Source organism: Balaenoptera physalus, assembly GCF_965194825.1.
Source record: "Balaenoptera physalus genome assembly, chromosome: 2".
NCBI lineage: Eukaryota > Metazoa > Chordata > Mammalia > Artiodactyla > Balaenopteridae > Balaenoptera > Balaenoptera physalus.
In genome coordinates, this window is record NC_138883.1 from 84,363,502 (window position 1) to 84,391,123 (window position 27,622).

A 27,622-nucleotide genomic window follows, 5' to 3' on the forward strand; every position below is an offset into this window, starting at 1 on the left:
CAGTTATCCAGAATTAGCACAGTTAAAATTCTCTATGGATTTCATTTGTTTTTGTCTTTTGCTTTTTGTGTTCAGTATCTACATGAGTAAAAATGTTTGCCGTTGTTAAGGAAGATGAGGGAAAATAAAAGTAAATTATAATGAAAAGATGCTCAGCATCACTAATCATTAGAGAAATGCAAATCAAAACCACAGTAAGATATTAACTCATACCCATTAGGATGGCTACTATTAAAAAAAAAAAAAACAAAATAGAAAATAGCAAGTGTTGGCTAGGATGTGGAGTAATTGGAACCCTTGTGCACTGTTGGTGGGAATGTAAATGGTGCAGCTGCTGTAAAATATAGTGGTTCCTCCAAAAATTAAAATAGAATTACCATATGATCCAGCAATTCCACTTCTGGGTGTATACCCAAAAGAATTAAAGCAGGGTCTTGAAGATATGTATACCACTGTTCATAGCAGTGATATTTACAGTAGCCAAAAGGTGGAAGCAACCCAGAGTCCATTGATAGATGAACGGATAAACAAAATGTGGTGTCTATGGAATATTATTCAGCCTTAAAAAAAGAAGGAAGATGCAAGAGGGAGGAGATATGGGGATACATGTATATGTATAGCTGATTCACTTTGTTATAAAGCAGAAACTAACACACCATTGTAAAGCAATTATACTCCAATAAAGATGTTTAAAAAAAAAAGAAGGAAATTCTGATACATACTACAACATGGATGAACCTTGAGGACATTATGTTAAGTGAAATAAACCAGTCACAAAAAGACAAATACTTTATAAATTACACTTAAGAAGTACCTACAGTAGTCATATTCATAGAGACAGAAAGTAAAATTGTGGTTGTGGGCAGGTTGGCGGGGGAAAGGAGGAGTTGTTTAATGGATATACAATTTCAGTTTTGCAAGATGAAAAGATTTCTGGAGATTTGTTGCACGACCACATAGAGGTACTTAACATTACTGAAGTGTACACTTAAAAACAGTTAAGGGGGCTTCCCTGGTGGCGCAGTGGTTGAGAATCCGCCTGCCAATGCAGGGGACACGGGTTCGAGCCCTGGTCTGGGAAGATCCCACATGCCGCGGAGCAACTAGACCCGTGAGCCACAACTACTGAGCCTGCGCATCTGGAGCCTGTGCTCCACAACAAGAGAGGCCGCGACAGTGAGAGGCCCGCGCACCGCGATGAAGAGTGGCCCCCGCTTGCCACAACTAGAGAAAGCCCTCACACAGAAACGAAGACCCAACACAGCCAAAAATAAATAATAAATAAATAATAATAAATTAAAAAAAAAAAACAGTTAAGGACTTCCCTGGTGGTGCAGTGGTTGGAATCCACCTGCCAATGCAGGGGACGCCAGTTCGAGCGCTGGTTCAGGAAGATCCCACATGCCGCAGAGCAGCTAAGCCCGTGAGCCACAACTACTGAGCCCGCGTGCCGCAACTACTGAAGCCCACCCGCCTAGAGCCCATGTTCCGCAACAGGAGAAGCCACTGCAATGAGAAGCCTGCGCACTGCAACGAAATAAATAAATTAATTTAAAAAAAACAGTTAAGATGCTTCAGTATGTTATGCTAAGTAAAATAGTCGCAGAAGGACAAATACTACATGATTCCACTTATATGAGCTGTCTAAGATGGTCAAACTCATGGAAGCAGAGAAGAGAACAGTGGTTGCCAGGGACAGAGAGGAGGGGGAAATGGGGAGTTGCTAATCAACAGGTATAAAGTTTCAGTTATGCAAGATGAATGAATGCTAGCGATCCGCTGTACAACATTGTCACTATGGTTAACAGTATTGTATCGTACACTTAATCTGTTAAGAGGTTAGGTTAAGTGTTCTTACCACAATAAAATTAAAAAAATTTTTTTTTAATTTTTGAATTTTATTTTATTTATTTTTTTATACAGCAGTTCTTATTAGTTATCCATTTTATACATATTAATGTATATATGTCAATCCTAATCTCCCAATTCATCACACCACCACCCCCCAAAATTAAAATTCTTAAAAGTGGTTAAGATGGTAAATTTTATGTTAATTGTATTTTACCGCAATTAAAAAAAATTTTTTAATCTTAAAAATAGTATAGTAGGGTTACCATAATAGGCAACATATCACTTGTTTTGTTCCCAGTCTTTCTTCTACTTAATTGCAAAATAACCATTCATTTAAAGGAGAGAGAAAAGGTAAGGGATAGTAATCACCTTCCTTAAATATGTTGTTTGTGTCACTGTGCTTATTTTTCACATTGAAAATCATATTCATGTTAAGTGCTTCTATATTGGAATTTTTTGGAGAATCAGATTAATTATCAAAATTAATGATATCACATTAATTCAGAATAAGAACTGGTCTCTGTCTATCGTAATCTTGGAGACCTAATTCACAGTGGTTTCATTAAAAATCATACCATATATTCTCTGCCCTTAGGAATCCAATGCTTTGAGAAATAAGAAAAACTCTCGTCGAGTCAGCTTTGCAGATACTATAAAGTAAGTTGAAAAGAAAAATAATTAAAATGTTACAGGTAATACTTTTTGTGTGTCACACCAAATATGTTGGTACTAACTGATTGGGATAATTTGTGTTTCAATTAGAGAAGCTTTAGAAAATTGTTATTTAAAAGGCTGTTATGCTTAAAAGAGAAACATTGAAAGCATCCCCTCTACAGTCCAGAACAAAACAACTGTGTCTTACGGCTGCTATTTAACATTGTATTGGAGGTGCTAACCAACAAAAAAAAACTAGAGAAAGAAAATGGAGTTATAAAAATTGGAAAGATAGGGATAATCTGTCACCTTTGCAGATTAAATAATTGAATATTAGGAAAATCCAAGAATATCAATTGAAATACCTCTATAAACAGTAAGTAGCAGGATACAAAATTAATATTTAGAAATTAATATATTTCCTATATAAAAATAATAACCAGATAGAAGATAAATGTCCTTTTTTCCATTATATTTAGTTGCTGTAAATTTAATAATAAAAGAATATAAATTGTACAGGGATTTCCCTGGTGGTCCAGTGGTTAGGACTCTGCACTTCCACTGCAGGGGACACAAGTTCGATCCCTGGTCGGGGAGCTAAGATCCCAGATGCCCCGCAGCATGGCCAAAAAAAAAAAAAAAAAAAAGAAAGAATTGTGCAAATGAAGACAAGTTCCTGAATAAGAAGATTTAACATCATAAAGATATCACTTCTCCCTAAGTTATTAATTTAATGTAATTCTTATATGTAATTTTTTATGATTATTTTCTTAATGCTGAGCAGTATATTTGTATTTCTCATTGAAGAGTTGTTTAATTGAGAATTTTCACATTCATATCTAGGTGGTAAAGACATCTTGTGGTCATTAATTTTCAGTTATATTGTAGTAAGAGAATGCTAATTTGTATTATTTTGATTTTTATTGAAATTTTCTGTGTGGTCTTGTATATGATCAATTTCTGTGAATGATCCATCCACTTGAACAGAAGATACATTTTGTATTTTAGAGTGTAGAATTTGATATATATCAATTATATCCATTTTATACATGTTATTTGGGTCTTCTGTAATTTTATATAATTTTAGTCACTTTAATCTGCATGAATTATGAGAGAGGTAAATTAGTCTTTAACTGACAGTGCATCCCACTCTATCCAGTAGTTTTTCTTTATGAATGTTTATTCTGTGTTTATTGGTGCATAGTCATCATTGCTATATCTTCATTTGGGATTGCACTTTCTAGCATTATGAAATATTCATCTTTGCTTTGTTTATTGCTTTTTGACCCAAATTCTACCTAGACTGATGTTAAGATTTCTGTCTTTGTTATATTTTTGTTTTCATTTTTGTGGTATACCTTTGTGTAATGTTTGACCATGTATGAGCAATGGTAAAGTTAGTCGATTTCCTCTCTCCCAACCCAATTTTACTTAATAATATACTTTTGTACTATTAAAAATATGCTTAAACTTCAATTAAAACTTCATTGTATTATATAATATCCTTTGGCATTTATAATGGATGAGGTTATTGGCCTACTTCTTCCTCTTATTTTCTCCCCCTCATTCCCTACCCATCTTTTTTAAAAATTTTATTATTTATTATTTATTTTGGCCACGCTGGGTCTTCGTTGCAGCGCGTGGGCTTCTCTTGTTGCAGTGTGCAGGCTCTAGAGCGCATGGGCTCAGTAGTTGTGACGTGCGGCTCTCGTTGGGGCACACAGACTTAGTTGCAGTATGTGGGATTTTAGTTCCCTGACCAGGGATCGAACCTGGTCCCCCTGCATTGGGAGCACGGAGTCTTAACCACTGGACTACCAGGGAAGTTCTTCCCCCACCCCCACCCCCACCCCCCACCTTTTTTTTAAGTTGTATTATATCTCTTTTTCCCTTTCTCTCACTCTCTTATCTCTCTCTCTCTGTCTCTGGGTATTTGACATTAGGTCATCTGTCACATTTGTGTTTTAGTTGTATTATATATATTTAAATGTTCACATCAGTTCTGTTACTATAGTTGCCCTAATTATCTCTTGGTTGACCAAAGCTTTTTCTCTTATGTTTTCCCAAGAAGGGCTCATTGAAGCAATACTCCCTGAGTTCTTGGGCACTCAGAACTGTTAGTCATAGCCTTTATACTTGAAGATTTAGCTGGATATAAAATCTTCAGTTCACATTTTCTTTTTTTCACTTTGAATATGTTTTGTTTTGTTTTTGTTTTTGTTTTTTATCAAACACCAAAGTCACTGAGGGTTTTTGTTTGTTTTTTATACAGCAGGTTCTTATTAGTTATCTATTTTATACATATTAGTGTATGTATGTCAATCCCAGTCTCGCAATTCATCCCACCGCCACCCCACATTTTCTTTAAGGAACTTGTTAATGTGATTCTGTTATCTTCTGGTATTGAATGTTTCTATGAACAAGTCAGAGGAGAGCATGATTTTTCCCCCTCGTAAACAACTAGATCTTTTTGACAGGCTACCTAACAGATTTTTTTTTCCTTTATCTTTGAAGTTTATTGACTTTACTTGGATACATCTTTATTTTGACTGTTTTGGGTCTTGAATCTTGAATTAACCTTTAAATATCTTTTTCTATTTCATTTAAATTTCGTTAGGGACTCAATAATTTAGAAACACAAATTATGTTTAAATTCTTTGCTTTTCTTCTGTATTATATTCTCTCTTAAGTCCTTTTATTTTCTTTTACTTTGTTCAGTTAAAATTTTTTTCTATGTCCTTTACCATATTTTCCAAGATAGTTATTCGCCCTTATGTCTCTTCCAGTTTTGCCTTCATTCTGTGATGATTATATTTTTTCTTCTGCTTCTTTCATGAGTTTCATCTGTTTGTGTGTCATTTCCTGTTTTCTTACCATCTTTTCCTTGAGTTCTTGTATTTCTGCTTTCATTTCTGTCTTTCATAGAGATTATTGCTTCGTTATGTTTTTTAAGTCCATAGCAAACTGTATGCATACAATTTTCATTTTCTCTGGGACAACATTTTTCTGAGTGTTTTTCTTATGTTAATAAGTTATGTTATGCTTTGCTTTCTTTTAATCTTACAGTGTCCTTATGGATTGTATACGTTTCACTCATCATTGAATGGGTTGGGTTTTCCTGAGCCACCTATTTTCAAGACATTTCTGTGGAGGGAGAGGGGATGTAATGGTGTTCCAGGGTAGCTGTCTTTTTGTAAACAGGCTCTCCTTTTAGCTATCATAAAGATAGCTTGTCTACTTAATATCACCTTCTTCAAATTTTATTTTCTGTATAATTCAGACTTCTTTAACTTGGCCTGTTGTGAGGTGAGCTCCTAGATCAATTTAACCTTGAATTTAAACATTTTAGGATGAGGCTTGATTGTTTCTTGTCCAGAAATCTTCCTAGGAAAGTCCTGGGCTTTGATCTGCATTGTTTCCCATTCCTCATTTGTTCCTCTCTCTCCTCTGCATTCTTTATCTTAACAAACCTTTAGGATCAGACAAATTAAAGAAATTCAATTCTGTATTTGCCATATAAAACATGATTTTGCATTAGGATAAGTTTATAGTTGCCCAGGATTTCAGTTGTGGGACTACTGGGAACATGTTTTCTTTCTTCTTTTCCTTAGAGGAGTAGTAAGTAGATGTTGGTAAGGGGTGAAGAAGGGGGTTCCCACTTAGCGGCAGACTATGTGACATCTTTCTGTTACTGAATAGTTCCAAACAGTAGGTACCTTCTGAAATATAAATTCATTGTTGTCGATTGATAGTAATTCTAATTGTTTTATACTTCTTTTCTATCCATCTTTTATCCATAAATCAATTAATGTCTTCCTGGATAAACATGAGTTGTCAATATTTCATATGTATTGAATTCTGGGAGTGAGGGGTGGGAAAGACATAGTAAGATTTGGTATTATCAGGGAAGACTAGCTATTGCCTGCCAGTAGAGTTCCCTAGGTGGTATATTCCTTGGTGACGTTGCTACTGTCTTCCTAGATCTTGCCCTTGGCTTTGCAGGCTCCGTATTGTTTTTTTCTGTACCAAAAATGGTTCTATCTCTTAGAGATGGACTTCTACTAAACATATTCACTAGAGATTTGTGTATAAATAAGAATGCTACCACTAAATATATCATGAGAACCAAATCAAATGAATCAGAACCCTTATTTGAGTAGATCAATACATTTCTTATAGGCATTCTACCTAAGAAAGTAAATTATAATGTAAATATGGCTTGCTGATCATGGAATCTGAACTATTAGTTATTTGAATGATTCAGAATGTTTAATGGCACCAGGCTAATGAATCCATGTCCACAGTAGGTACGTACACACCTATTGCAAGCCTTGAATGATTCTGTCTGTATACTCCCAGTATACTCCTTGAATAGGTGTGGCCAAGGTTTGATTTAATAACTCATTTTCTCCCCTTTGTTTCAGACTGACTTTTCCTTCACATGCTGTTTTTCTGTTTTTTTTGGCTACACCACTTGGCTTGTGGATCTTAGCTCCCTGACCAGGGATTGAACCCAGGCTACTTGGTGAAAGTGCTGAGTCCTAACCACTGGACTGCCAGGGAATTTCCTTACATGTTTTCTTTAGGAATAGTAATGTTAATGTAAAAATAACTATTTTAAATTTTCTGTTAAGCATTTGATTGTTCCTTGTGCTGTGTTAGATATTTTTGTGTAAATTACCTTTTTTCTTTTGAGTTACTACCTTGGGATTATAGTCCCCAAAGTAGAATTGCCAGACTTAAAAGAAGAAATGGTTACATAGTCATTATTACATTTTTGTTATTGGTTTTAGTACCTCTAGTAATGTACCTTTTTTTTCCTAAGGCACTGTAAATATTAGATTTTAACACTTAATTTTAGCTGATTTGATTGATTTTATTGTTATCTTAGTTATTTTAATTTGTACTTTATTTTTCATTACTATTTTTTCTATATTTTGTTCATTTATGCTTTTTTTTCCTTCTCATTTTGAAACGTTTCGTTTTTTATTTCCTAGTCTACCTAGACGATATTGAAGAAAATATTTTAAAGTTTTTGTGTGGTTAAACCCTTTAAATTTTGTGTTATTAAAGCATGTGTCTTTCTTGGTTCATAAGTAATTTTTGCAACAGATTGTACCTTTGAAAGCTTTCCTTGTATCACAGACACTATATAGATTGAAAAAAAAATGAGAGAGCAAGGAACAACCATAATTAAGATAAATATACATAAAGTTAAATATGGAGGAAAGAATTATTTTGCCCTTTCAGTTAGGTGTCTCCATATGTTTGCTAAATGTTTTATTAATTATATGTATTTACAACTTACTCTTTGTCTACCTAATATGTGGTGTTCTAAAATTTGTATCTTGAGGCATCTAAATATATTTCTGCATTTTCTTCTTTGTATTTCTTTCATTTTTTTCCTCTGACTTCTTTTTTTACATGTAATTTGGTTTATTCATTGTTAGTTTTCATTGATAATTTTCATCTTACTGTATGATAGCAACATTGTTTAGTTCTAATACTTTTTTGCTATGAAACTTAATGTGTTGGATGACTTCATAATTATCTTTTCTGTTGTTTGTCCACAGATAATTTTTAGCTGTGAAAATTTTTAATTTGTAACTTATAGGTTATAGATTGGGTTTAAAATTTTAAAAAATTTAGTCAATAGCCATTTTTTAATAGGGTAGCTCAGCCAATTTACATTTGTTAAAATCAGTACACCTATTCTCCCTGTATTGTTGGATAAATTTAACTTTATTGTTGCAGATTTTTGTTTTGTATTTAAACAAGAATGGATATTGGATTTTATAAATGCTTTTGACCATCTATTAAAATAACTAGAGTTTTTCCCAGTTTAATCTTTAATATGATAAAACAAATTTTTGGGTGTTGAGGTATCTCAGCATTCCTGGGATAAATCCAGTTTAGTCATAAAATATTCTTTTATTGGGTGGGCCAAAAGGTTCATTTGGTTTTTTCCGTAAGATGGCTCTAGTAGCACTTAGTCATCTTTAACTTCATTCGAAACAATTTTGTTAGATTGTATGTGACAGCTGTTATATCAGCGTGCATTTTAAAAAAGACTTATCAAAATCGGTGAATTTTTGTGTAGCCATTTTAATATTGAAGATGGAAGAAAAAAAGCGACATTTTCGGCATATTATGCTTTATCATTTCAAGAAAGGTAGAAAAGCAAGTGAAACGCAAAAAAAGATTTGTGCAATGTATGGAGAAGGTGCTGTGATCGATCGAATGTGTCAAAAGTGGTTTGCGAAGTTTCGTGCTGGAGATTTCTCACTGGACGATGCTCCATGGTCAGGTGAGACCAGTTGAAGTTGATAGCGATCAAATCGAAACAATAATTGAGAGCAGTCAGCGTTATACCATGCAGGAGATAGCCGACATACTCAAAATATCCAAATCAAGCGCTGAGAATCATTTGCACCAGCTTGGTTATGTGAATAGCTTTGATGTTTGGGTTCCACATAAGTTAAGCAAAAAAAACCTTCTAGACCGTATTTCTGCATGTGATTCTCTACTGAAACATAATGAAAATGTTCCATTTTTAAAACAAATTGTGATGGGCAATGAAAAGTGGATACTGTACAATAATGTGGAATGGAAGAGATCTTGGGCGAGCGAAATGAACTACCACCAACCACACCAAAGATGTTGATGTTCTGTATATGGTGGGATTGGAAGGGAGTCCTCTATTATGAGCTTCTTCCAGAAAACCAAACAATTCATTCCAACAAGTACTGCTCCCAATTAGACCAACTGAAAGCAGCACTCGACGAAAAGAGTCCAGAATTAGTCAACAGAAAACGCATACTCTTCCATCAGGATAACACAAGACCGCATGTTTCTTTCATGACTGGGCAAAAACTGTTAAAACTTGTATGGGAAGTTCTGATTCATCCGCCTTATTCACCAGACGTTGCACCTTTGGATTTCCATTCATTTTGGTCTTTACGACATTCTCTTAATGGAAAATATTTCAGTCCCCTGGAAGACTGTAAAAGGCACCTGGAACAGTACTTTGCTCAAAAAGATCCATCTTTTGGGAAGATGGAATTATGAAGTTGCCTGAAAAATGGCAGAAGGTAGTGGAACAAAAAAGGGTGAATACATTGATCGATAAAGTCCTTGGTGAAAATGAAAAATGTATCTTTTATTTTTACTTAAAAAACCGAAGGCACTTTTTGTCCTGCCCAATAAAACATTGCTAGGGAATTCCGTGGCAGTCCAGTGGTTAGGACTCTGTGCTTCCACTGGAGGGGGCACAGGTTCTATCCTTGGCCAGGGAACTAAGATCCTGCAAGCCACACGATTTAAAAAAAAAAAAAAAAAACCTAGCAGATTTTCAGTAATCTTTATTTTGTTTTCTAGAGTATTCCAGACAGAGCCTCATATGCACGCAGTGCAGCCAAACAAAAACAAAAACATTACTAGAGGCAGTTTGCTTATATTTGGGGATTTCTGCACTAATATTCATATGTGAGATTGGCCTATGGGTTTTGTTGTGTGCTATTCTTACTTGGTTTTACTATAAAATCAATCAGAAAGCTTTATTTTACCTTTCTCAAAACAGACCATAAATTAACATCATAGTGTTCTAATTAAAACTTCCAGATTTTCGGGAGTTCCCTGGTGTCCTACTGGTTAGGATTCTGGGCTTTTACTGCCGTGGCCTGAGTTCAATCCCCGGTCAGGGAACTGAGATCCTGCAAGCCACACGATTAAAAAAAAAAAAACAACCTTGCAGATTTTCAGTAATCTTTATTTTGTTTTCTAGAGTATTCCAGACAGACCCTCACATGAAAATAGTGAAAAAGTCAGAAATTTCAGGTAAATTTGTTACTGCAATCCCTGCTAAATCTGTTTTCTATATAATTATGCTGTGGTTATCTAACCAGATAATTGGTATAACTTAATATCCATCTTATTGCTTAAAAAGTGTAACTTGAGCAATGGGGGGCAGAACGTAAGGTACATCGTTAGTATTTTTTTTTTATTGTTGTTAATGTCCTTATGCAATTTTTCTAATGCTTAATCAGTGTATTATTGAAAAACTTTAATCTTTTCTCTATTTATAGAAACAGAAGCAGGAGGAAATGTTCTATTTATGCAGTAAGTAAAAAAATGTGAAAAAAAAAATGTGATGTAAATTATACTTTAAAACTTGTTTACTCCTATTAAATGAAGTGTTTTTAAAGTTAAAATTCTTTTCGTTTTTTATTTCCATTCCCTTTTGTGGAATACTTAGGATTAATTCAGAAAACAGATTCTTTGCATAATTTAATATACTGCTGTAGTTGATAAGTATGTGCATTGTACACCTTATCCTATTAAGAGGGATGAAACATTCTACTTTCATATATAAATCCTCAAATACATGAGCTAGTACAAAACAATAAATAGCAAGTCCTCAGATTTTTTTTAATTAAACTAGTTTTTCTTATTATAACATTAATACAAAAATTAAATAGCAGTAGGCTTGAACAAATGAAAACATGCTTATCTTAATCATAAGAGAAATACAAACTTAAACTATATTGAGACATAATTTTTCATCCAATCAGTTAAGAATATAGGTAAAAAGTCTCTCATTGCTAGTGGGTATATATTGTAGAAGGCAATTGGCAATATCATTCAAAATTTTAAATGCACTTGCTCTTTGGCTCAGAGATTTCATGTCTGGGAATTTATCTTACCAATACACTTGTAAATGTGTGAAATGATGAATATATAAAGTTATTCACTGTAACATTTATTTTAATAGTAAAAGATGTAAAAGATCCTAAAGGTCCATCAGTAAGGGACTGGTTAAATAAATTACAATTTTTCCATGTAATTGACTAGTGTTGAGCTGGAAAAAAAAAAAGATTCTCTTTATATATTGACACAGAAAAATCTCTAGGCTATATTACTTAGGCTCCTCACAGATAACCACTGTTGATAATTTTGGATGTCCTTGCAGAAATTTTATATGTATATCCAAGTGCATGGTTTATCTTTAGCATTTTTTTTTTAAACAAGACAAAAATGGGATCACTCAATGTCTTTTGGCACTTTCCATGTTGTTACATGTAGATCTACCTTAGTCTATTATAATCTGTTGTATGTCTGCACCAGCATTTAGTCAGCTCCCCATTGATGGACATTTGGGTTAACATTTTTTTTTTTTTTTTTTTTTTTTTTTGGCCACGCCGCGCCCTGGGATCTTAGTTCCCCAGCCAGGGATTGAACCCAGGTCCCCTGCAGTGGAAGCGCGGAGTCCTAACCGCTGGACTGCCAGGGAATTCCCTGGGTTGTTTCCTTTGACTTACCTTTTTTTTTCTAAAGCTAAATTTCTAGAAAATGAGTTGCTTTACAGGTCATTCGTTTTTTCGTTGTTTTTTTTATTTATTTATTTTAATTTTGGCCGCGTTGGGTCTTCGTTGCTGTGCTCAGGCTTTCTCTATTTGCAGGGAGCCCGGGGCTACTTTTCATTGCAGTGCAGGCTTCTCACTGCAGTGGCTTCTCTTGTTGCGGAGCACTGGCTCTAGGCGCGTGGGCTTCAGTAGTTGTGGCACATGGGCTCAGTAGTTGTGGCTCCCGGGCTCTAGAGCGCAGGCTCAGCAGCTGTGGCTCATAGGCTTAGCTGCTGTGAGGAATGTGGGATCTTCCTGGACCAGGGCTCAAACCCGTGTCCCCTGCATTGGGCAGGTGGATTCTTAACCACTGTGCCACCAGGGAAGCCCCTACAGGTCATTCTTAAAAACAAAATAGGGAATTCCCTGGCGGTCCAGTGGTTAGGAGTCCCCGCTTCCACTGCAGGGGACCCAGGTTCCATCCTGGTCGGGGAATTAAGATCCTGCAAGCCTCGTGGCACAGCCAAAAAAAAATTATTTTTAATAAAAAATTAAAAAAGAAAAAGCAAGCTCATGTATTAAGCATATTTTTATAGTGTTCTTGAAATTTAGATATCAGAAAAAACTTAATGGTAAGGTCCTTTAATTGCCTTGTAATTTTTTCTGCCAGTATTAGATGAGTCTTTTTTTAAAGATGTCTTTGGAGTTTTCTGCCAGTCACCCTATGAAAACCTTTTGCCTACCCTACCCTTTCAACTGTTGTGATTCTTGGTAATTGTCCAGAGTATAGATTTTTAAATTACTTTATTATTTTTAGGAATAAGAATCCAGAAGATAACTACTGTGAGATAACTGGTGAGTATGATCAGAATACTTTTCTTATCATACGTTTTTCTCTTTATCTAGATTCCTTGAAAAATAATATGTAAGAGAACCATGAACAAAAAATGTAGAGAAAGTGTTCATCTTTACACAAAATCTTTAATTTAAAATTTCACAAACTTACTAATATTTCTCTCAAACCTGCTGTTCCTCTTGTTCTCTATCTTGAACTCCCACTCACTGTCGTTCACTCAAGTCAGGAATTGAGTCATGTTTTACCTTTTCCTCCTTTCTCCATATCCATTTGGCCCTATTCTCTTTGATTTTTTTTTTTTTTTTTCTGGCTGTGCGGCTTGCAGGATCCTAGTTCCCAGACCAGGGATCGAACCTGGGCCCCCTGCTGTGGTAGCGAGGAGTCCTAACCACTGGACCACCAGGGAATTCCCCAGGCCCTATTCTCTTTCAATTCTGTCTCCAAAATATCTGGCCCATCTGTTAGTTATTCTCTGTTCCTTCTGCCCGTATTTGAATTCAAGTCCTCGCTGTTCTATCTTGGGCTATTGTATTTAGTTTCTTATCCTTCTAGTCCATTCTACATATTTCTAAATCTTATCATATTACCTCCCAGCTTAAAATTGTTCAGTGACACTATTTTGCTTACGGGATAAAACCCACACTCTTCAGCATAAACTTGGAAAACCTTTTATAATTTGGCTTGTTTTTTTCTCCAACTTTATCTCCAGCCTGTTATAAGCATCCTGTGCTATATCCCATGAATAACTACTTGCATTTTCCCATGTGGACTTTTTTCCTGCCTGTATCCATTTGTAAATGCTATTTCCTCTGCCTAAAGTGATCTTCCTAATACAATTTGTCTAACAGTCTTCTCATCTTTCACTTAACTTAGCTTTTCACTTAGCTTAACTTTAGTGCTTTCAAAGTAGCCAGTCCACAAACTGTTATAGTCCTTGACAGAAAAGGAACTTGCAATAGAATGTAAATCAACTATGGCAGTAAGCTCCTGTTTAGTTAGTGGCATTTTTTTCTTAGCAAAGCTCTACTGATGAAAGGAATTTCACATCAGCTGCAAGCTTCTTATCTCAAAATGAATTAATTAATTGATAATAAGCAGTTCACCATCTGGCAACATACGTTAAGTAATACTGGCTTAAATCGAGCCTTCACTGACAAAACCAAGGAGTTAGTCACTCTGTTTTGTGCTCTTACAACACCCCTTTTATTTCTCAGTCTATTGTAGATTTTTTTTTTTATATAAATTTTTTATTTATTTTTATTTTTGGCTGCGTTGGGCCTTTGTTGCTGCACACAGGCTTTCTCTAGTTGCCGCGAGTGGGGGCTACTCTTCGTTGTGGTGCACAGGCTTCTCATTGCGGTGGCTTCTCTTGTTGTGGAGCACGGGCTCTAGGGCGTGTGGGCTCAGTAGTTGTGACTCATGGGCTCTAGAGTGCAGGCTCAGTAGTTGTGGCGCACGGGCTTAGTTGCTCCATGGCCTGTGGGATCTTCCCGGACCAGGGCTCGAACCCGTGTCCCCTGCATTGGCAGGCGGATTCTTAACCACTGTGCCACCAGGGAAGTCCCTATTGTAGAATTTATCATGCTGTATTTTAGGTATTTACTTTTGGCTCTCTTATTAAACTAGGAACTCTTTGAGTCCAGAAATTTTGTCTTGTTCTTTGTGCTTTAGTACATGGTTGAGTTCTGGGGCACATAATAGGTTCTGAAACAATATTTGTTAAGTAAATGACAAGAATGGAAGCTGGATATGTAAATAAGACTTTAATAAAAAGCCCATAATTACTTCATCATATTCAGTCGAGGTTGCCGTAAACTCTTTGAAATATTCTAAATATTAAACTTTAAACTTAAGTATTTTAAAACGTATTTCCTGTTTTATTATAGCATCTTCAGTCCCTTCCTTATTTCCAACATCCAGTTTGTTACCTAAACCTTTATATTTCAGTTCTAGAATGTCTTTTTTTTCTTTTTTTTTTTCAACTTCTACTCTTTTTATTTTTTTATACAGCAGGTTCTTATTATTCATCCATTTTATACATATTAGTGCATATATGTCAATCCCAATCTCCCAATTCATCACACCACCCCGCCCACCACCACTTTCCCCCCTTGGTGTCCATACATTTGTTCTCTACATCTGTGTCTCTATTTCTGCCCTGCAAACCGGTTCATCTGTACCATTTTTATAGGTTCCACATAGATGCATTAATATACGATATTTGTTTTTCTCTTTCTGACTTAGTTCACTCTGTATGACAGTCTCTAGATCCATCCACGTCTCTACAAATGACTCAATTTCATTCCTTTTTATGGCTGAGTAATATTCCATTGTAGATATGTACCACATCTTCTTGAGGTGGGCTTGTATTGCTATAAACTTCCCTCTTAGAACTGCTTTTGCTGCATCCCATAGGTTTTGTATCATCATGTTTTCATTATCATTTGTCTCTAGGTATTTTTTGATTTCCTCTTTGATTTCTTCAGTGATCTCGTGGTTATTTAGTAACATATTGTTTAGCCTCCATGTGTTTATACTTTTTACGTTTTTTTTCCCTGTAATTGATTTCTAATCTCAGTGTTGTGGTTGGAAAAGATGCTTGATATGAGTTCAGTTTTCTTAAATTTCCTGAGGCTTGATTTGTGACCCAAGATGTGATCTATCCTGGAGAATGTTCCATGTGCACTTGAGAAGAAAGTGTAATCTGCTGTTTTTGGATGGAATGTCCTAAAAATATCAATTAAATCTATCTGGTCTATTGTGTCATTTAAAGCTTCTGTTTCCTTATTAATTTTCTGTTTGGATGTTCTGTCCATTGGTGTAAGTGAGGTGTTAAAGTCCCCCACTATTATTGTGTTACTGTCGATTTCCTCTTTTATAGCTGTTAGCAGTTGCCTTATGTATTGAGGTGCTCCTATGTTGGGTGCATATATATTTATAATTGTTATATCTTCTTGGATTGCTCCCTTGATCATTATGTAGTGTCCTTCCTTGTCTCTTGTAACATTTTTTATTTTAAAGTCTATTTTATCTGATATGAGTATTTCTACTCCAGCTTTCTTTTGATTTCCATTTGCATGGAATATCTTTTTCCATCCCCTGACTTGCAGTCTGTATGTGTCCCTAGGTCTGAAGTGGGTCTCTTGTAGATAGCATATATATGGGTGTTGTTTTTGTATCCATTCAGCAAGCCTGTGTCTTTTGGTTGGAGCATTTAATCCATTCACATTTAAGGTAATTATCAATGTGTATGTTCCTATTACCATTTTCTTAATTGTTATGGGTTTGTTTTTGTAGGTTCTTTTCTTCTCTTGTGTTTCTCACTTAGAGAAGTTCCTTTAGCATTTGCTGTAGTGCTGGTTTGGTGGTGCTGAATTCTCTTAGCTTTTGCTTGTCTGTAAAGCTTTTGATTTCTCCATCAAATCTGAATGAGATCCTTGCCGGGTAGAGTAATCTTGGTTGTAGGTTCTTCCCTTTCATCACTTTAAATATATCATGCCACTCTCTTCTGGCTTGTAGAGTTTCTTCTGAGAAATCAGCTGTTAACCTTATGGGAGTTCCCTTGTATGTTATTTGTTGTTTTTCCCTTGCTGCTTTCAATAATTTTTCTTTGTCTTTTATTTTTGCCAATTTGATTACTATGTGTCTCGGCATGTTTCTCATTGGGTTTATCCTGTATGGGACTCTCTGCGCTTCCTGGACTTGGGTGGCTATTTCCTTTCCCATGTTAGGGAAGTTTTCAACTATAATCTCTTCAAATATTTTCTCTGGTCCTTTCTCTCTCTCTTCTCCTTCTGGGACCCCTATAATGTGATTGTTGTTGCGTTTAATGTTGTCCCAGAGGTCTCTTAGGCTGTCTTCATTTCTTTTCATTCTTTTTTCTTTAGTCTGTTCCGCAGCAGTGAATTCCACCATTCTGTCTTCCAGGTCACTTATCCGTTCTTCTGCCTCAGTTATTCTGCTATTGATTCCTTCTAGTGTAGTTTTTATTTCAGTTATTGTATTGTTCGTCTCTGTTTGTTCTTTATCTTCTAGATGTTTGTTAAACATTTCTTGCATCTTCTCGATCTTTGCCTCCATTCTTTTCCCGAGGTCCTGGATCATCTTCACTCTCATTATTCTGAATTCTTTTTCTGGAAGGTTGCCTGTCTCCACTTCATTTAGTTGTTTTTCTGGGGTTTTATCTTGTTCCTTCATCTGGTACATAGCCCTGTGCCTTTTCATCTTGTCTATCTTTCTGTGAATGTGGTTTTTGTTCCACAGGCTGCAGGATTGTAGTTCTTCTTGCTTCTTCTGTCTGCCCTCTGGTGGATGAGGCTATCTAAGAGGCTTGTGCAAGTTTCCTGATGGGAGGGACTGGTGGTGGGTAGAGCTGGGTGTTGCTCTGGTGGGCAGAGCCCAGTAAATCTTTAATCCGATTGTCTGCTGGTGGGTGGGGCTGGGTTCCCTCCCTGTTGGTTGTTTGGCCTGAGGCAACCCAACACTGGAGCCTACCTGGCTCTTTGGTGGGGCTAATGGTGGACTCTGGGAGGGCTCACGCCAAGGAGTACTTCCCAGAACTTCTGCTGCCAGTGTCCTTGTCCTCATGGTGAGCCACAGCCACCCCCTGCCTCTGCAGGAGACCCTCCGACACTAGCAGGTAGGTCTGGTTCAGTCTCCTTTGGGGTCACTGCTCCTTCCCCTGGGTCCCGATGCCACACTACTTTGTGTGTGCCCTCCAAGAGTGGAGTCTCTGTTTCCCCCAGTCCTGTTGAAGTCCTGCAATCAAATCCCGCTAGCCTTCAAAGTCTGATTCTCTAGGAATTCCTCATCCCGTTTGCCAGACCCCCAGGTTGGGAAGCCTGACATGGGGCTCAGAACCTTCACTCCAGTGGGTGAACTTCTGTGGTATAAGTGTTCTCCAGTTTGTGAGTCACCCACCCAGAAGTTATGGGATTTGATTTTATTGTGATTGCAGCCCTCCTACCGTCTCATTGTGGCTTCTCCTTTGTCTTTGGATGTGGGGTATCTTTTTTGGTGAGTTCCAGTGTCTTCCTGTCAATGATTGTTCAGCAGTTAGTTGTGATTCTGGTGCTCTCGCAAGAGGGAGTGAGCACACGTTCTTCTACTCTGCCATCTTGAACCAGTCTCTAGTTCTAGAATGTCTTGAGTCTAATCCCTTATTTCCGTTCTTATTGTCTCTTGCCCTAACACAAACTCTCAACATGTTGTATCTGAACTTTTAGAGTAGCTTCTTCATTGGTTTATCTTCTCTTGAATCTTCTTTCTTCTTCTCTTGAATTATTTTTATAAAATGCATGTCTCATCCTGGAAACATTTAGATTCCTTAACATAGAATAAAAGATGCTTCAAAATCTTACCCTAACATCTTGGTCTTTTTTTTTTTTTTTTTTAATTGGAGTATAGTTGCTTTACAATGTCTTAGTTTCTGCTGTACAGCAAAGTGAATCAGCCACACTTATGTGTATATCCCCTCTTCCTTGGATTTCCTTCCCATTTAGGTCCCCACAGAACATTGAGTAGAGTTCCCTGTGCTATACAGTCTATTCTCATTAGTTATCTGTTTTATACATAGTAGTGTTTATATGTCAATCCCCATCTCCCAATCCATCCCACCCTTCCTTTCCCCCTTGGTATCCATACGTTTGTTCTCTATGTCTATGTCTGTCTGCTTTGCAAATAAGTTCATCTGTACTATTAACATTTTGGTCTTATCAGTTGGTACTCTTTACTATGTAACTTCTGCTATCCAGGAAATAAAAATGGAGAAGTGAAGGAGGAAAAAAAGTAGTCCACACTTTCCACTTTTAGAATCCCACCTTTTAAAAATCTCTACCACATTCGAAAAATATTTCAATCACACAGAGAATACAGTAATCACTGATCTGTTTCTAAAATGGGAAAGTTTAAAAGTCTCAGTGAAATTTAGGAAGGACTTAGTAACTGAAAAAACTTTAGTAAATACTTGTAGCTGATGAAATTCCTAAGAAAAGGAAAGTCAGGCTCTTGGTGATATATATTTTTGTCATTGACTGTAGTTTTTCTTTTTACTTAATAGGGATGAATACATTGCTTTGTGCTCCCATTCAGACCCAGATGCCCCAGGGAGAGGTATGATTTCATGCAAGTGCCTTCATATTTTAATCTTTGATAGTTAAAACTTAAAACACAAAAAATTTCATGTTAGTGACATGACATAAGGATTACTTACCAAAATGGACCAACATTGACTGGAAAAACTATGTACCTTTCCAATTAACTAAGTATACTTAAATCACTGCCAGTGTAAATAACAGGGAAATATGTTAATTATATAAGGACTTCTCAACTTTAATGGGCATATGAATCATCTCAGGATTTTATTAAAATATAGATTCTTACCCAGCAGATCTGTGGTAGGTCCTGAAATTCTATAGTTCTAACAGTCTCCTAGGTGATACTAATGCACTGGTCCACAGACCATACTTTGAGCAATAAAGAGTTAGACTGTGTGCTTACAAGTAAAACCACTGCATTCAAGGACAACTCAACCACCCAACAGTATAGAGTGTACTATAAATTAGCCATCATGCACTTATTCCTTCCAAGTCTTTTTTACTTAGAATGAGAATGACCTATCTAATATAACAATTAGAATTTACATTATAGTTACATTTGGTATTGTCAGTCTTTTCAGTTTTTAGTCAGTCTAGGGGTGAATAATTAACCTTAACTTTTAATTTGTTCCGAAACACTAAAAGTATTCACAGACTTCAGAAAAAAATTTAAATAACAAATTACGTGCTGCACACCACACCATTGATTCAAACAAACCAATGTAACATGAAACCATCATCTAGGATTGTTTATATAATACTCTTTCTATATAGTACATGTTATAAAATACCTTTTTAGAAGTTTGCATTTGATTTGATCTCTTATATTTGCTTTCTTTGTAGATTTCAATTACAGAATACAACCATGAAAGGAAACATGCAAATGACCAGACAGTCATCTTTTCAGATGAAAACCAGATGGACCTGACAGCAAGTCACACTGTGATGATTACCAAAGGCCTTTTAGATTGCACCAAAAGTGAAAAATCAGCCAAGATAGATACCACATCATTTCTGGCTAACTTAAAGCTCCACATTGAGGATGCAAGAATGAAGAAAGAATTAAATTTTTCCAGGGATCAAAGCACTTCTTCAGAAAAGAAAATAAATTTCAATGACTTTGTAAAAAGATTGAAAACAGGAAAATCGAATGCTTCTCCTTTTACAGGACCTGATAAAGAAAATTCTGAGATGCCTATTCATTCCAAAGAATCAAATAGGGCCTCTTCTATGCACCAAATGCATGTATCTCTTAGTGTAGATGAAAATAGCAGTAATATGACTAGACTCTTTAGAGAACAAGATGATGGGATGAATTTTACCCAGTGTCATACAGCCAATATTCAGACTTTGGTTCCCACATCCAGTGAGCCCAGCTTAAGGGAATTTAGAGGTGATGATATTACAACTTATGGCAATGACTTTATGGACCTGACAATTAACCACACAATACAGAAGTTACCTTCAGCAGATAATCTGTCTGAAATAGAAAATCAAACTCAGAATGTCATGATGGATGTTTCAACAGGTCATGGAGCTAAAGCACTAGGACAGAAGACAGTCTTTAAGGATAAACCGAATGATGCTTTTCAGGACCCTTCCTTAAACCCTGAAGGTGACATACATATTACCAGCAGTCATATTACAGGGAGAGAAATTCAGACAGTCACACAGACTTCCAACCAGGATGTCAGAACATTGGCCATGATCTCAGAATCTAAACATTCCAGTCCAGCTATTCAAGATTATAAGACATTTTTCTATTCTAGTTGTAATGATGCCATGGAACTGACCAAGTGTTTCTCAAGTATGAGAGAGGAGAAGAATTTGCTAAAGCATGACAGGAGTTATTCTAAAATGTATCCCAATCCAGATGCCATCTCTCTTCTCAGGGAGAATACTATTTATTCGGGAGAAGAAAGCATGGACATTACCAAGAGTCACACAGTTGCAATAGATAATCAGATTTTTAAACAAGTTCAGACAAATGTACAGATAGCAGCTGCACCAGTATCTGAAAAAGAAATGATGATCCAAAATCACATAATCGTGTCAGAGGACAGGGAAATGAATATAAATTATAGCTCAGTTCCTCATGTATCTAAGGAAAGATTACAGCAGAGCCTGGACAGTCCTTTATTTATTTCATTGACTGACAAAAGGACTGAAATCTTCACAGATGAAAATATGGATTTGACTAAAAGTCACATAGCTAATGTAGGAAGTCAGTTTCCTCTTGCATCTTACAGTCTGGCATCTGAGAATACCAGTAAATCTCACTCTCACAGCATAAGCCCTTCAGATGAATGGGAAGAAATGACCAAAGGTCATATTGAACCATGCCGACAACCAAACATAATATCTAAAAACATCCCAACTGACACCTGGGACAAAGGAAAAGATCAAGTTTTGAATATTTCACCCTATCTTGATAAAGATTCTCCTCAGTCACCTGATATTAACCAGAACATAGCAACAAGCCATAATATAGTATACTCTGGTGGAGATCTTGATAAACAAGTACCACTGAGAAATAATAGAAATACAGTTTCTTGTGAGCAATCTTTGTTTCCTACTACAAAGCCATTGTTTTCATCAGAAGGACAGTCTGCTATGAGAAATCATAATACTGCTGTTAACAGTCAAAGAGTGAAATCTGTACTAGACCAGAATTCTAAACTGCCTGAGCCACTGAGGAAAAGTTTAGGCAGTCCTACACCTGACTGTTTTCATGACAAGATAATTATTTGTTCAGAGAAGGAGCAAAATATGGACCTAACCAAGAGTCACACTGTTGTCATTGGATTTGGTCCTTCTGAAGTACTAGAACTAGGTAAGACTAATTTAGAAAACACTAACAACCAGCTAACAACAGTAAATAGACAGAAAGCTGTAAAAGTTGAAAAATGTAATGAAAGTCCAATAGAAAAAACTGGAGTATTTATTTCTAATGATACCATGGGTGTGTTGAAGGACAAGACTGGAATTCTGAATGAAAAGCAAGATGTCAAAATTTGTGAAAGGAAAAGTCTTGGCAGACTAAAAATTGATAAGACTGTTGTATTTTCTGAGGGAGATGAGAATGATATGGATATCACCAAGAGTTATACAGTGGAAATAAATCATAGACCTTTACTAGATGAACATGATTCCCATTTGGTGCCTTTGGCAGGAACTTCTAAAACTGTTTTGTATACATGTAGGCAGGATGACATGGAAGTCACCAGAAGTCACACAACTGCTATAGAATGTAAAACTGTCTCACCAGATAAAATAACTACTAGGCTTGTGGACAAAACTATAATGTTTATAGATAATCACGATGAACTGGAGATGACAAAGTCCCATACTGTTTTCATTGACTACCAAGCAAAGGAGAAAACTGTGCTTCCAGACAGCCCTAACTTTGAACTATCCAAAAGAAAAAGCCTAGAAAAATCAAAAGCGACACCTAATCCTGCTAAGGAGGGTGTTTTCTTTCCGGACAATGGTGAAAGTGATCATTCAGTAGCAAAAGTCAGCCAGCTGACATTACCGGGGGAATGGTCTAATAGTGATCCTTTAGAGAAAGCTGAAGCATTTATATCTGATGATAACATGGAAGTATCTAAATCAACCACTTGGAAAAATGACAAAGATGTACGAAAGCCTGGATTTCTGAATGAATCCCTATCAGGCAAAAGTCAGAGAAGGAAGAGCCTTAAACTCAAAAATGGCAAGACCATTGCATTCTCAAAGAATGACAGAAATGATATGGATGTCATCCAGAGTTGTACAGTGGAAATAAATAACAAAGGTGTCCTGGAAGATAGAGAGGACTCCCATTGGGTGCCTTTGGAAGGAACTTCTAATACTGTTTTACATACATGTGGGCAGGATGATATGGAGATTACCAGAAGTCATACAACTGCCTTAGAATATAAACCTCTCTCACCACATAAAAGAACCACTGGGCCTATGAACAAAACCGTTATGTTTGTAGATAATCACAGTGATCTGGAAGTTACTAAGTCTCACACTGTTTTCATTGATTGTCAAGCCATGGAGAAAATACTTCAAGAGTACCCTAAATTTGGAATAGCAAAAGGAAAAACCTTGGGTGTTTCCTTTCCTAAGGATGGTAGCTCTGTTCAAGAAATCACTAAAGAACAAGCACTGGCTGTAGAAAACAAAATTGTTCTTCACACTGAGCAAAAGCATCGTGTGATACCCTTTGTTCCTACTGATACATTGTCTGGGGGTCAAGGTGAGACAGAAATCAAATTCCATAGCACTGCTGTGGATGAAGAGGTCATGAAAGTTGTAGTCCAGGCCCATGTATTGGAAAAAGCCAAAATTGAAAGCTGTCACTTAAATAGTACAGATAGAAGAAATGTGGGTTTTACAGGCAGTTCTGCAGCTGCTATTTGTGGATCCAGTGATAATTATTCCTGTTTACCTAGTGTTGTTTCTTTTTTTGATAATTTGGAGGAGAATGGCATGCCCTTATGTGATAAAGATGATGTAAAAGCCAGTCATTGCCCAGTGCAAAATGATCTTCCTTATGCAAACAATGTAGCTAGTGAATATTATTTGAAATCTGAGGGACTGCCTCTTTCTGCTCCTTGTTCTTTGTTAGAGAAGGAAAAAGTTGTTCAAACCAGCACCCAAGGACAGTTAGACTGTGTCCTAACAGTACTCAAAGATCAAGATCTGATTAAGGAGCCCCCAAATCTATTAGCTAATGAAACTTTAGTATATGGTGAAGATTTGGGGGAGATGACTAAACTTAACTCAAAGCAAGTATCTTGTAAGCTTCCAAAGGATCAAATGGAGGCCTTTGTTGATAATGCAGAGCATAGTTTAAAGAAGACCTTTGTTGATGATGTTTGTGTTGCTTCTCAGCATCATCTGTCAACCCAGCAACGTCCATTACCTCAACAAGGACAGAGTATTGTCAGTAAAGATGAAACAATATTGTCTAAATCGGGAAATAAGAATTTAAATATTATTAGAGGAAATTCCTCTGAACCCATATGTGAAAACGATTCCACAATGCTCAATAATGAGAAACAGTTTACTATGGCCTGTAAAAAAGAACTAAAGAAAAATATTCAAACAGCTAAATGTAATACAGCTATAGATTTCCACAGTAACTCAGACTTGACTAAGCAAGTTATTCAAACTCATATCAATCCTAGAGAAGCATCAGGTCCTGTAATTGCATCTAATGCTGCAACTTTTAGTAGTATCAAACCACATCTGAATAATTTGAATGAAAAAACTGAAGAATTTTTAGATTTCCAACCAGTTCATATACCACCTTCTCCAGAACAATTACTTGAATTAGTAAATAAGGCACACAGTAATAAGAGTATAGTGCAAGCTACAGAAATACATAATGTTAACATAGTGTCCAGCAGTGTTAAAGATCATAGGGATGAAGAAAATAAAATTTCTCATAATGGAGCTGAAACCATCTCTGTACCATTAATGACGACTATAAAAGATAAAGTGAGGAGATGTTCTTTGGGAATATTTTTGCCCAGATTGCCAAACAAGAGAAACTGTAGTGTCACTGGTATTGATGACCTGAAGCCGATTCCAGCAGACACAACTGATTTAAATAACTTAGAAACTCAGCCAGTCTCCAATAAACATTCAGATACTGGATTTGTTGCAGCTAAGCTGAACTTAAGCCCATCTCAATATATAAATGAGGAAAATCTTCCTATATATCCGGGTGAGATTAATTCCTCAGACTCTCTTAGCATAGATACTGAGGAAAAGGCTTTGACTGACACACACCAAAAAGAGATTTCACCATCTGAAAATAAACTGGAAGAAACCTGCAATAGCCAAAAAAGAACCTGGGTACAAGAAGAAGAAGATGATATTCAGGATGAGAAAAAAATCAGAAAAAGTGAAATTAGGTTTAGTGATACCACACAAGATCAGGAGGTGAGCTCTGTCTTGAATTAAGAAATGTTCTTGATTTTTTATGAGTATTCTTGAATTTTAATTTTAGTCTCGGGTAAGCAGGAATTATTTCCAATTATAGGCCTGGAGAAATATTCCTATGTACAATCTTAAGAAGTTAATTGACTAGCATTATACTAGTCATCTTAAACCTTTCTTAAATATTCCCATGTAGAATCTTAAGAAATTAATTGACTAGCAGTTAGACTTAAACACAATTTGAAGTGACAAATGGTCACAAAAAATGAAATGGCAAGTAGTACAAAAATTAATATCAAAATTGTGTAATTAATTCTAAATATTCTGTCACTTCTAGTGATTTGTCATTTTGGCTTTGCATATGAGAATCTCTAGCCAGGGTATATGTGGTTTGACAAGTCATCTTCAGTGTGAAAATATTTGGAGGGTAAAAAGTTTTTTTATTATGCAAACTGCTTAAAGAAAAGCTGGACTGAATTTTCTTGGCTAATGAGGATATATAGAAGCTGAAAGTCCATTTCTTTCGAGGATGGGAGAATACCTAGATCAAGCCCAGTATCTCAAAGTGAAGTAAGTGAGATTTTGTGTTTATTTAAAAAGTCATAGAAGGTTCTTTCTTTATCTTGCAACACCTAGGCTTCTTAGATGTCCTGAGGTGACAATGTATGATAAAAAGTAGAGCTAGTGAATTAACCAATTTGTAAATATCTTCGTTATAATTGATAAAAAAGCAACATCTTGGACATGGAATTGTTAAACCATCGCTGAGAAATGTATGTCAGGACTTGTTCATTAGGTTGGCAGCAGAGGGGCAGAAGGAAGTATAAAGGGAGGGCTATATGTGGATGTGTTCATATTTAAATTTTGATGATAACCAGTGATGTGTGTGTATCTCTTGGCTGTACTATAGGAATATGTTGTTAAGTAATTCAGTGGAAACATACCTCCTTGCTAATACTTTAATAGTTTAGATAATGAATCCTCTTAGAAGCATTATACTTTACGTACTCTGTTGCATTATGTCTCATTTTTAATTGAACATTAAGGGAATGTAGTATTTTAGTCGTAACTGCCAATATCTTTATCTAGAGGCCTGTTGCCATTTTTGTCTTTTATGAAATTTTTGTTGCCAAGAAAGGCAGGATTACATTTTTTCCTTCCAGATTGAGTTGGTTTAGTGTATTCTTGGTTATCAAAATACTCATAGCTTTGGGACTTTTAAATGGTAAATATTCATGATGTGTGAAAAAGCATGATACATAACTGTATGATCTTAATTATATAAAAATGGATGCTAAGTTTTGTAGGTACACAAACGAGACCTAGGATGACACATCAAACAGTAAACTGCTTGTGATTGTGGATGATTTTGTTTTTTCTTCTTGTGTTTTTTGGTTTCCTATTTTGCACATGTTAACTTTTAAGAAATAAGTGTTATTTTAAAAACCTTTAAAAAAAAAGGCATAGATTATAAAAGTTGAGGGAACACTGATTTGGATAACTTGTCACTGAAACTGAGTTTTACAGGTGGAGAAAGTATCATAGGTTCATAGGGGACTTCCCTGGTGGTGCAGTGGTTAAGGATCCGCCTGCCAGTGCAGGAGACACGGGTTCAATCCCTGGCCCAGGAAGATCCCACATGCTGCAGAGCAGCTAAACCCGTGTGCCACAACTACTGAAGCCCGCGTGCCTAGAGCCCGTGCTCCGCAACAAGGGAAGCCACGGCAATGAGAAGCCCACGCACCACAATGAAGAGTAGCCCCAGCTCGCCGCAACTAGAGAAAGCCCGTGCACAGCAACGAAGACCCAACACAGCCAAAAATAAAAAAACAAATAAATTTATTTTAAAAAAAAAGGAAGTATCTATCATAGGTTCATAGAAACAAAGTTTAAACTCTGTTAAGAAATATGTAAATAAGCTTAGAAGATGATTTCAGTGGTTCTTTAAGGTGAGGTCCTGAGGAAATTGTTCATCTATGAAGCTTTGAGAAAGTTGTAACAGTAATATAAAATGTATAACTGAGTAGATTCTATGAAAGTTAGTATTATTTTGTTCAATAAATATTTATTGGGTATCTGCTGTGTCCTAGGTACTGTTTAAGTCCTGGGAATGCTTCAGTGGGAATTTACGGACAAAAATCTGTTCTCATAGACGTCACATCCTAGCACTTAGACAAGGAATATATTGCCCTTAAAAACATAAGCAGGGCTTCCCTGGTGGTGCAGTGGTTGAGAATCCACCTGCCAATGCAGGGGACGCAGGTTCAATCCCTGATCTGGGAAGATCCCACATGCCGTGGAGCAACTAAGCCCGTGTGCTACAACTACTGAGCCTGCGCTCTAGAGCCCGTGAGCCACAACTACTGAGCCTACATGCTGCAACTACTGAAGTCCGCACACCTAGAGCCCATGCTCCGCAACAAGAGAAGCCACTGCAGTGAGAAGCCTGCGCACTGCAACGAAGAGTAGCCCCCGCTCACTGCAACTAGAGAAAGCCCACACGCAGCAATGAAGACCCAGCTCAGCCAAAAATCAATAAATAAAATAAATTTATTTTAAAAAAAAACATAAGCAAGTAGGTAGATGAAAATGGCATTTAAGGCTGTAAAGTCAAATGGTTAAAATGGTCAAAGCAGGACCATATGACTTATTTGACTTCATCCAAAGGAGTCTTGGTCACCTGGGGAAGGAAGTACTAAAGCCTGGAAATAAATGCCTTCTCTGTACTCTAGACAGAGCCATCGTGTACAGCCGGTATTCTCTTCTGGTTTTCTGCAGTGTGGTAGCCCTGACCGTGGTGACTAGTTGAAAAATTGGATAGGTCAACATTTGGTAGCTCATAGGATATGGCTGTAACCTAGATACCTCTGGGGAACATTTGCTTTTAT

The 27,622-nt window shown here is 36.4% G+C and overlaps 1 protein-coding gene across 3 annotated transcripts in view; it reads left to right on the forward strand.

The window, feature by feature from the left end:
- The window catches only part of KNL1 (kinetochore scaffold 1), a 65,761-nt gene that overhangs the window by 11,988 nt on the left and 26,151 nt on the right, over positions 1-27,622 (forward strand). The window contains exons 5-10 of one of the 3 annotated variants that reach the window (XM_082449305.1): positions 2,447-2,508; positions 10,289-10,341; positions 10,590-10,623; positions 12,664-12,701; positions 18,761-18,813; positions 19,641-24,737. In XM_082449305.1, coding sequence (XP_082305431.1) covers positions 2,447-2,508; positions 10,289-10,341; positions 10,590-10,623; positions 12,664-12,701; positions 18,761-18,813; positions 19,641-24,737 — 5,337 coding nt within the window. Of the gene's footprint in view, positions 1-2,446; positions 2,509-10,288; positions 10,342-10,589; positions 10,624-12,663; positions 12,702-18,760; positions 18,814-19,640; positions 24,738-27,622 lie in introns of those variants that run through there. The other 2 variants (XM_082449307.1, XM_082449306.1) reach the window with 2 other exon arrangements.